At 32.6% G+C, this 11619-nt stretch overlaps 3 protein-coding genes across 3 annotated transcripts; all 3 read left to right on the top strand.

Annotated features, from left to right (window-relative positions):
- Positions 1-56: 56 nt before the first annotated feature.
- On the top strand, positions 57-2426 carry LOC105639393 (NADH dehydrogenase [ubiquinone] 1 beta subcomplex subunit 3-B). Its single transcript, XM_012223439.4, has 2 exons — positions 57-417; positions 2192-2426. Exon 1 carries the CDS (start codon positions 168-170, stop codon positions 381-383), a length of 216 nt encoding a protein of 71 aa, XP_012078829.1. The 5' UTR covers positions 57-167; the 3' UTR covers positions 384-417; positions 2192-2426.
- A 1473-nt stretch (positions 2427-3899) lies between these two features.
- Positions 3900-6057, top strand: NAP57 (NAP57 homolog). Its single transcript, XM_012223438.2, has one exon. It carries the CDS (start codon positions 4049-4051, stop codon positions 5891-5893), a length of 1845 nt encoding a protein of 614 aa, XP_012078828.1. The 5' UTR covers positions 3900-4048; the 3' UTR covers positions 5894-6057.
- A 2606-nt stretch (positions 6058-8663) lies between these two features.
- Positions 8664-11561, top strand: LOC105639391 (integrator complex subunit-like protein). The gene is made up of 6 exons (XM_012223437.4): positions 8664-8855; positions 8945-9145; positions 9551-9674; positions 10326-10399; positions 10648-10805; positions 11065-11561. Exons 1-6 carry the CDS (start codon positions 8761-8763, stop codon positions 11223-11225), a joined length of 813 nt encoding a protein of 270 aa, XP_012078827.2. The 5' UTR covers positions 8664-8760; the 3' UTR covers positions 11226-11561.
- Positions 11562-11619: the final 58 nt, after the last annotated feature.

Raw genomic sequence — 11619 nt, 5'->3', positions numbered from 1 at the left:
CTTTCGGCCCATTTCTCTACTGTCTAAGCAAACCTTACAATATCAAACAACAGCCCAAACAAGAAAAGACCTCAAAAGAGGAACAGCATAGCCATTTCTCTGGTTCTGTGAGAAGCAAACACAGCTTGTGGAACGAGAAAGAGAACGATTTGGACTGTTAGCAAAAAATGGGGAAACCATTGGGGACAACGGGAGAGTTCTTTAAGCGAAGGGACGAATGGAGGAAGCATCCGATGCTCACCAATCAGTTCCGCCACGCAACTCCTGGTCTTGGCATCGCCATTGTCGCCTTCGGCATCTACCTTGTTGGAGAACAAGTCTACAATAAGCTTTATGCTCTTTCGCCTACCCACCACGCCTCTTCGTCTTCTCACTCTCACTGATTTTTATCCATCAGTGTTATTTTGCGCTTTTCAGGTTAGTTTATTTCAGATTTTTCAATTACTTTATATTTGTTTAAATTTAAATTTAAATTGGGTAGATCTGTTTTTGTTTTGATACTTTAGAACTAGGTAATTATGCTTGTTTTATGATGGGTTTTTTGATTGTATTAGAAATTGGAGCTAGTTATCAACTGTTCCTTCTTGTTTTTCCACTTGGTTATGGTGATTTGTCCTCCCCCCCCCCCCCCCCCCCCCCCCCCCCCCCGGGGGGATGCTTTATAATTCTAATCATTATCATTCATTTTGGTGTATTGGCAACTAAATAGGAGCTCCTTTGAAATGGGTTACTGTCAAATTTACCAATTTGTGCAGTGTAAGGGTTGGATAGGTTCTATGGTTGACTGTTTTGGTTTGGTGAAATGGGTATGTTTTGCCTGTATGTTATTTGATATTTCTACAATTTTTTTCCTGATAGTTGTCTGCTCTAAAATTTGAATTCTCTCTTTCTTTCCTCTGAAATAATTTGGTCTTTTTCTTGATTTCTGGTCTATCTTTTTCCTCTCCCCACCCTCACCCGTGTTTATATGATCAGTTATTACTTATCTCAGGCTGTGATGGGTTTACTGCTTGGTGTGGGAATTACACATCTGAGTTTTAAGTTTTCCAAAATATGAGATTTTAGTTTTATTAACATGGGTATTCTCCGCAAGTCTCCTTGTTTTTTCTTTTCTTTAATTCTTATCTAATCCCTCCTATCATATCGTCATGTGAATCTGAATTGTGTGTTAAAGTTTAAAATTTTTTAATCTTGTGTATTTTCATGGGATTTTGACTTGGATATAGGAGATGAAATTTCAGGTTAAATCAGTAACCACTAGTTCAATCTTTTTGCCTTCCAAGTTTGACTTATCTTGCCAAATGTGTTTACACAATGTATGGTTTAAAAGCTAGTTCATGGTTTTTTTATCCTTTGCTCCTCTTTTTTTGTGATCAATGTTATAATCAGAAGGGACCGATTCAGGTTTCTTGTTTCTTAACCATGCATTAGATTTTATTGTGGCTTATGAAAATCTTTATTTGAAAACTATACTTTGTAATATTGAACTAAGACTTGAGTTCAAATTCTTTTGACCAATGTGGAGTTTCGTTGGTAGATGTGGGAAAAAAAAGTGGCAGATGGATTAATGTACCACTTATTCTTGTTCCATAAAGTTTCTGCCTGTAGAAACATGTTTGATTGGCAAAAGTTCGAATTCCAACTTCCAAGTCCATATTGTTGATATCTGTGGTAAATGGTTATATGTTTGTCAATAAAATGATAAGCTTGTTCTTCTGCAACATGAATTTGTTAGCATAATATGTAACTTAGAGTTACAATTAAGTTATAACAATTTTTACAATAAATTGATTCTAATCAAGGAATATATGATTTGAGTTATTTTACAGCTTAATTAAATAGGATTATCATTTGGTGGCCAGTGGTCTGCATGTTTTGCACTCAATTATACGCGTTATAGTATAAAAGTGCTTGTACCATCTTATTATGGTAATGTTGCAAAATCCCTTGCTAGACCAAGCTGTACCGTGTTGGGAGCATAGTGAGCTATTTGCTTAAGAGATTGGTAATATTAATAGCTAAAATTGAACCTTTTTTATGCACTTGGATGGGAACGTTTTCTGATATGTGAATTGACTAGCTCATGCACCAGATTTAATATGATCAGAAACCTCTCTACATCATTCTAGCCTTGTTAAATGTTATAGTTATATCTAAATTTTACTGTTCTGATGATTGATTGATCATGCAGATGGACAACTGGTGGAATGTTCAAGCTTGGACTCTCCATTATACTTGCCTTCATAGTAACTTGGATCAATAAGTTCTCATGTGAAATTGAGACTTTTAACTCTTATAGTTTCTTTGGTGTGTTTGGATATGGGACATGCATTTGAGATGTTTTATAAAATGTTTTAGGTTGCTCTCTGGTCTGTTGGAACCCCTGAAAATGCTACTTAATGCTTTAGATTTATGTGGCCTGATAATAGTTGATCCTTTTTTTTTTTTTTTTAATTGCAATTATTTTTTCATTAGTCATTTTAAGCTGAATTTAATTCACAGCAGAAACACATTTGGGTTTTAACATATCTACAAGCTTTAGTACTGTGACTAAAATGGGGTTACGTTGGATTCTCATATTTATTTATTGACCTGAACCTGAAACAGCATCAAAATTTTAGGTCGGATTGATTTTTTTTTCTTTTTTTAATTTAGTGGGGTCTAAGGGGCCGAAATAATACTATGGGCTACACAATAGGGGTAGCCCTTTCATTTCTCATCAAATTGGTGAAAAGAACTATTGTCGAGAGGACTCGAACTCGAGAACTTCGCGGCTTCACCATACTCTTTATCCATTTTATCTTTCATTTTTTTAAATTTAAGTAAGACTTTCAAGTTCTTAGTTCTAAATCTAATTAGAACTACAAATTAAAAAAAAATGTAAAATATAACAACAAATTAAAACTCAATTTATTTTCATGAACAATTCCAGACACTTTTACTTTCAATTCGAAAGCTCGTAAGTAAATCAAGTGTTTGGGGTCATGATTTCCTAAATTCTTTAAAATTCAATTGTTTTCCTTGATTTTTATTCATATTTTCTAATATATATATAATCATCCTCCAAAATTTAAATTCAACTATATTTTTTTGTGTTTAGCCTTCTAATATTTAAAGTATAGTTCCTTCCATAAGTAGTTCAAAATTGAAATTTAGCATGATTATTTATAATGTATTTATGAATAATATAATTTTTGGTACTTTGTTAAGAAACAATTATTCAATAAACATGTGTAAGAATAAATTTCAAACTCATAAAATCAATAGTAACTCATATTTAGATAAATTCTAATTGTTAAATGAAAATAAAAGTAACATCATTTGGTTTTTATTAATTGGTCAAATTCATGAATAACTTTGAGTTGATTTGAAAACTTACGCGGCATTCGGCAAAATTAGTTATTTTATGTTATCTTTGACTTTTATTTTGACACATAATATTTTAACTTATAAAATTATATCTATTAAATATTTATTAAATGATTCAAAAATATGAAAATTATTGTACTAAAAATTATGCTAACCATAAATATTTTATATATAAGAGTCTAACTCTAAAAATAATTGTTGTTAGTATAGAAATGTGTGTAATATTATTAAAATTCATAATTTTAAGAGTACAATTGATTTCTTTATGTATTTACCATTTTTAATATAAAAAACTATATTTATTTATATATTTATATTAATATGTCTATTTTTATGATAAAAAACTACCCTATCATCTTTATTTTTTTTGTTTCTAATTATTTAATTTAAACAAAAAAAAATTATAGTTAATATTAATGATGATCATTACACTTTAATACGAGTTTATTGGATTGGACTTGGTGACAATTGGGCTTGTTATATATCCATTTCAAACCCTAACCCGACCCAATTAGCGCATCTTCCAGTCTCTAGTCTCCTCCTTCCCAAAAACCCTCAAAACCCTAACCCTATAAATTTTCATTTCCAGCTTTAAACCCTTTTGCTCCGATAGCCTCCTTCAAACCCACAAAAACCCTAAAAAGCACAAAACTTTCTTGTTCAGAGTCAGATAAACGCCATGTCTGACGTTGAAATTTCTCGCTCAGAGAAGAAAAAACACAAGAAAAAGAGCACCACTCAAGTAGAAGAACCCGACAAACACTCAAATGATGCCGCCGCCGATAACACCGGAGACTTCATGATTAAACCCCAGAGCTTCACGCCGGCAATCGACACTTCTCAATGGCCAATCCTCTTGAAAAACTACGATCGCCTTAATGTCCGTACAGGTCATTACACTCCACTTCCTTCTGGTTATTCTCCTCTAAAGCGTCCTTTAGCAGAGTACATTCGTTATGGAGTTATTAATCTTGATAAGCCAGCAAACCCATCTTCTCATGAAGTTGTTGCGTGGATTAAAAGGATTTTGAGAGTGGAGAAAACAGGGCATAGCGGCACACTAGACCCTAAAGTTACAGGTAATTTGATTGTTTGTATTGATAGAGCTACTCGTCTTGTTAAATCTCAACAAGGAGCTGGTAAAGAATATGTTTGTATAGCAAGATTGCATGACAAGGTTCCTGATGTTGCTAAAGTAGCTAGAGCACTTGAAACATTAACTGGTGCAGTTTTTCAAAGGCCGCCACTTATTTCTGCTGTTAAAAGGCAGCTTAGGATTAGAACTATATATGAAAGTAAGTTATTGGAGTACGACCCAGATAGGCATTTGGTTGTTTTTTGGATTTCTTGTGAGGCTGGAACTTATGTTAGGACTATGTGCGTGCATTTGGGTTTAATTCTTGGTGTTGGTGGGCATATGCAGGAGTTGAGGAGAGTTAGGTCTGGGATTTTGGGAGAGAGAGATAATATGGTTACTATGCATGATGTTATGGATGCTCAATGGGTTTATGATAATTATAGAGATGAGAGTTACTTGAGGAGAGTTATTATGCCACTTGAAGTGCTTTTGACTAGTTACAAGAGATTGGTGGTGAAAGATTCTGCTGTTAATGCTATTTGTTATGGTGCCAAGCTGATGATTCCCGGTTTGTTGAGGTTTGAGAATGACATCGAGGTTGGTGAGGAAGTTGTTCTAATGACTACAAAGGGTGAGGCAATTGCTTTGGGAATTGCAGAGATGACTACTGCTGTTATGGCTACTTGTGATCATGGTGTTGTGGCTAAGATCAAGAGGGTTGTGATGGATCGAGATACTTACCCAAGGAAATGGGGTTTGGGACCGAGGGCTTCGATGAAGAAGAAGTTGATTTCCGAGGGGAAATTGGATAAGCATGGCAAGCCAAATGATAGTACCCCTCAAGAGTGGATGAGGAATTTGGTTTTGCCTACTGGAGGAGATTCTATAGTTGCTAGCCTTGCAGCTGCAAATGAGCCAGCAAAGGATGTTGCCGCAGAGAAGAAAGAGAGTGTAGAAGTGGAGATGGAGAAGGAGAAGAAAAAGAAGAAGAAGAGCAAGGATGGTGAAGATGGGGAAGGGCGCAAGCGCAAGCTGGATGAAGGCACTGACAGTCCAGGTGTTCAAGTTCCCGCTAAGAAAGTTAAAGTTGAACAAGTTGAAGAGAAAGAGGCAGTTGAGTTGAAGAAGGTTAAGGGAGATGCTGTTCAGGAGAGCAAAGATGAGAAGAAAGAGAAAAAGAAGAAGAAAAAGAAGAGTAAAGAAGCCGGTGATGCAGAAGCTTTAGGGGAAAGAGATACTGAGAAGGTGAAGCAAAAGGAACAGAATGATACAGGTGAAGCTGTATTATCTGATGCAGAAAAGACCGAGAAGAAAAAGAAGAAGAAGAAAGACAAAGAAGCTGAGGAGGCAGCAATAGTTGATGATGGAAGAACTAATGGTGAGGCAGATAGAAGTGAGAAGAAGAAGAAGAAGAAAAAGAAGGATAAAGATGCAGAAGAAGTGTAGAACTTAATTCAGAGCATTTTTGTTTTGAGTGGTAATTTCTAAATGTGTGCTTTTTATGTTGTCTGCAATTATTAGCAGTTTTTGTAATCTTTTAATGCAGTTTTCGCAGAATTAATCTCCATGGCGACTTTGTTCTGTTCAATAGATAGTTTCTTTGCTTGCAATCCTTTTTTTTTATTATTTGTTTTATTCTCTATCATAAGGTTTGTCGTCAACATTGGTCATCTTTTCTTTCTTGTTTCTGTTTCCTCCGAAAATATACTAACTACTTAATTTTATTTTAAAAATGTTTTTTACATCCACAGATTTTGTTTTCTAAACAACCATGGAAGTGTTTCATTTTCTTAAGAAATAGAGTCTCTCGATTAATTTTTTAACAATAGAATTCCTATATATAGTATATTTAAAATTCATAATTAAGATGCTAAAACTAATTAAAATTCTTAATTTAAAATTAGCTAAAAAATAAAATAAAAATTATTATTTTTAAGAAGTTTGAATTTGATTTAATAAACATAAATCAATAATTTCAATTTAAATTACTTATACTCTATTCAAATTCAGTCTATAATAATTGTATAAAGAAGAACAATGAAATAATAATAATTAGGTAATATTAATTATACTTTTTATTTGCTTAGTTTAATAAAAAAATTTGTATTTCTTATTTACACACAAAATCATCTTCCTTTAGTTTGAAATCTACAAATAAAAACCTTTTAATGATTTGATGAATGCTTAGCTTGTTTTTATTTTTGCAACTCTATAATAAAAACCTACAAATAATATTTTTAATACCAATTTATTATTTAGAAATAATCTAAATTTATGGAGTTAATATGTTATAATAATATTGTAATATTATTGAGGTATAATAGTATTATGTTGTCTTTACCGGACTCATTATCGAGTTTGTTTATGATACGAATATAAACGTGTCGTGTCGCGAGTTGACACGCGAGTTAGGTGAGTGACCCATTTATTTAAGAGGAAAGAATTAATTTTAGTATTAGATATAACTACTTTAACTAAAACCTATTTAAATTTTATTGTTGTATTATTATTTTTATTTTAGTTATGAATCTTGAAGAATTTATAGATTTTATGTATGCGAATTTATTTTTAAATATGATTGAAATTAAATAGGTTAAAATTTAAAAATATTATGAGTATATTAAGTGGGTCTTATACAGGTCAACACGACCCACTTAACATGTTATGATATTAAGTGGGTTATACGGGTTGCATATGGGTTGTTACATGTTTATGATATTAAGCGGATTATATGGGTTGCATATGATCAATACAATTCACTTAACTTGTTTGTGATATTAGACGAGTTAAACGCGTTGTGTTCGTGTTACCTACCTAATTTTTGTGTCTTGTTTGTGTCGATAAATTTAATATAATTATTAAATTGGTCGTGTTTGTGTTGATTCTAATCGTGTCGCGTGTTAGGCGAATTCGTGTCAAACCTAAAATGCCAACCCATTTTGACACACTTAAATCATACTATGCATGACTTTTGCTATTGCATATTCTGGCAAAAGATTTCACATGATACTTAAGAAACACAGCTTAGCATTGTAAATTTTTTTTAGTATATCTCAACGAAATACAATTTTATAATGCATTTACGATCATTTTATTATATAATTTTATTATTTTTGAATGATGTTATAAAAGATTATTTTATACTTTAATATTGATCCGTGTATCGGACGAGTTCTAACATTAGTAACTTTTATACGTACACATTTTTGTTATTTAGGAAATGAAAATAATGATAAGGCCGTAATTGTTTAAAAGAAAAAAAAATTTGTTCAAGTATCATACAATATAACTTTTGTTATATACAATATTTTCCAGGAACATTTGTATAATGTGACTTTTGTTATTTACTTATAAATAAACCAATGTAACATATATCTAGTTATTTTTGATTTAGTATTTGTTATATTTAATTTTATATTTGTTCAAGTTACAAATTAGGCGTCCATAGCTTCGACTTTCATCCATAATATTTATTATATTTGATTAAATATTCGTTAATACATAAAAAATAATTTCTTAATTAGGATTTAAGTACAAAATCGATAAAATTTCACTTTTAAAAAAATAATTTATTTGAATAATTTTATAAGTGGTATTAATAATTTCATATTAATTGATTATAGTAGTATTAATATCAAATAAAATATTATATAAGCATGAGGATAGCTAAAATAACTAAACACAGAGTTATAATAATAAAAAACCCAAACAATGAACCATAGAGAAAGCCCATTGCGCTTCAAAACCAAGCCGAACCTAGATAATTGTAGAGAAATCAAGAAAACCAATCAAAAAACATTCCAAATCAACTAAAACCGGCTGCGAACCACGGGAGCTAGAAATATCTGTTAACCAGACCGAAAATCAGTATCGTGGGAGGTTAATTGAATCAAACCGCAAAGGTCAATTTATAAACATAAAAATGTTTATAAATTTATAAACATGGATTGTATATTCAGAAATTTTATTTTTTCTAGAAAATATTACCATTTTTCTGTGAGATTCGAGTAACTAAATGCACCTTAATATTATTATCAAACAATGTTTTACTAAAAAATTTTTTTAAGAAAAAAACAATGTTTTATTAAAAATTGAAAAGAACTTATTAGCGCATCAAATCAAACTAAATATTCGATTATTTGGATGGCTGGATGGCAAAAGTATGCGAAAAACGCTGCGTTTTAATCAGTTTTCCTTCTACCAGATTCTAATATATGGCAAGCTGGCAACGGAACCACGCGGGGAAATTTTTAGAATCCCGGTTAAACTTTCTCGAGAAAATTGAAAGGAAAGAACAAAGAATTGAGAAGCAGATGCTGAAAAAGAAGAATTTCAGGAAGAGAACTTTTGAGGAAGAAGACGGCCAGAACAACAAAAACAACGCATCAGATGACGAAGAAGAGAGGAGGTAATTGTAAATTTAGAATTACAATTACAATTAGGGTTTTGGTTATGCATTTGGGCTTTAATTAATGGGAGTGAGAATTGGGATTGTAGATTGGCACTAGAAGAAGTGAAATTCCTACAGAAACAGAGGGAAAGGAAATCAGGAATCCCTGCAATTCCATCGGTGCAAAGTGGGAATTTAGTTCCCAAGAAAGTAATTGAAAAGAACGATGGAGACGGAGAGAAAGAAGAGCTTGTTCTTCAAGATACTTTCGCTCAGGAAACTGCCGTTATGGTTGAAGATCCCAACATGTAAGTTCTTTTTTAACTTCTATTATCTATATAATTATTTGCTCTTTTAATTAACGTATGGTTAAGGCTTTTAATCTGAATTTATGGTATGCATAGTTTCTGTTTTTTGGTTCCTAAAAGAATTTGTATAATATCCCATCTTCATGTTTGGTGACCATTTCTGCTTATTGTTCTAGAAAGATGCTGACTTCAATTAATAAATAGAAACTGTTCTTACATGCCTTCGATTATAGTTGCTTACATTTTTGTCGGATTAACTGAGTGACAGTTCAGAAACGTGGTACTTTATGTTTCCTAATAAATAGATAATTGTTATGAAAATTTATGAAGGCTCTTATGATTTGATTGATGAATTATTTTATGAGATTTTTGTGTTAACACCTGATACTTGTGGTTATGTTGTAGGTTGAATTATGTTGAGCAAGAATTGGCAAAGAAAAGAGGCAAGAACATTGATGCAACAAATCAAGTTGAAAATGACTTAAAGCGAGCTGAAGACGAACTGTACCAAATTCCTGAGCATCTTAAAGTAAGTTGTTAGGTCCTAGGGTCCATCACCTTTCTTATGCATATGTTGCTTCACTTTCATGTCAGTGACATATCATTTGCTTTTACATAAATTCGTGTGTGATCATCTGTATATGAAAACAAGTTACAAACATACCCATGTTGGACATAGGTACTAACTGGACACACTAGTTCATGAGCCAAGCAACACTGTTAGTTTGAGCATCTTGGTTGAGAATGACATTTGTATAAAATGAAGTGCAAGCATTTTTGGTTTTTAACTCAAGACTAAGAGCTTTACACCATCTAGTTGATAACCACATATTTTATGCAGTTTATACAAACCTGACTGTTTGGGATTAAGGTTGTTATTATTAGACTAGCCTGCCCATCTGATTCCATTCCAAAATTGTGTATATTTTACCGCTTTTGTTTGTAAGTAATTGGAAATGTGACAAATTTTTTGCATGGGACCTGGTTCTTTCACATCCTTTAAGACATTTTATAAGCCTCTACCTCTTTTTTCTCTTTGTTTTCCTTAACTATTAAATTCTGCCAGTTGATAGATTATCAGTTGCTGAAGATATATGCTACTATTTTTTTTTTTTTTTTCCTTTTCATGTGGGTATTTTTCTTGCGATTTTTCCTTCAACTTGTTATTTTTTCCTCACAGGTGAAAAGAAGAAATTCGGAAGAAAGCTCTACTCAGTGGACTACTGGAATTGCGGAGGTTCAGCTGCCCATTGAGTATGCCCTTTTTTTCTTTCCTTTTATTTGTTTAAGAATTATGATTTATATTGTGGTTTGTATGTTTTGTTGTTGTACTCAATTTTCTGAAAGAAAGTTGAAATTGGAGCATCAGCTTTCAAGGCTGATATTGAATTTGCTGGTTGTTTTAACAATGCTGTTGGAAAATGATTTAACGTGATTTGAGAAGGTTTTGAAGTAACCTTTTGGTTTTCATGGACTTCCAAGTAATTATTTCATGGGTGCAGATACAAACTGAGAAATATTGAGGAAACAGAGGCTGCTAAAAAACTTCTACAGGAGAAACGGCTAATGGGCCGGGCGAAATCAGAATTTAGCATCCCATCAAGTTATAGTGCAGATTATTTTCAACGTGGTAGGGATTATGCTGAGAAACTTCGAAGAGGTTGGTTACAGATTCTTTCATCTTGCCTTTTAACTGCGTCAGTAGATTTGATTCTTTATTTTTAATTCATCCTTTTCCGGAAATCGAAATAATCTGGTTAGTCTGGATTCTGCTCTTCTAATTCAAGTGTCTGTCTCAAAAGTTCTGTATGGTTCATTTGCTTGTGATTAGATACCTCTTTGATGCTCTTAAAGCATTGTATTTTCTCTTTTTATTTCCACTATATTCCATATTCTTGACAATAGTGATGTTCTTGCAGATCATCCTGAGTTGTACAAGGACAGAAGTTCACAAGATGATGGTGCTGGACCCAAACCAACTGAAAATAACACTGATGCAACTCGTAGAGAAGCTGCAACAGATGAGTTCATGCTAGAGCGTTTCCGGAAACGAGAACGTCATCGGGTAATGCGGAGATAGCATCCACTTTTTGTTAAGCGTGGTTTTCTTGGTAGTCCTGATGCTCTGTAATCTTACCTGCAATATTTAAGGGATTTAGGAGTTTCTAAGGTAAGAACGTATAATGAGACTCGAATTGGTCAGCCCTCATTCTAGCGAATTCTCGAAACAGGCTAATTATTCAATACATTGTTTTGGTTCGTCTGTTTCACCACAAAATATTTCTTAGCAGCTGCCTCGGCACTTACATCTCAATATTGCTGATTTTATGTATGCATTTTCCAAATGAACATGCAGATGTAACATAATTGTAGCAGGGATATTTTGATGTCTATGTATTTATTTTGTTGGACAAAAGCAGTTTCCTTAATCATCTCATTTTCTGGATTTTTTTTTTGGTTGCGACAATTCATGT

This window comes from Jatropha curcas, chromosome 8 (genome assembly GCF_041381405.1).
Source record: "Jatropha curcas cultivar XTBG-Jc1 chromosome 8, XTBG_Jcur_1.0, whole genome shotgun sequence".
NCBI lineage: Eukaryota > Viridiplantae > Streptophyta > Magnoliopsida > Malpighiales > Euphorbiaceae > Jatropha > Jatropha curcas.
Note: the sequence above shows the minus strand (reverse complement) of the source record. Positions and strands in the feature narration are given on the sequence as shown.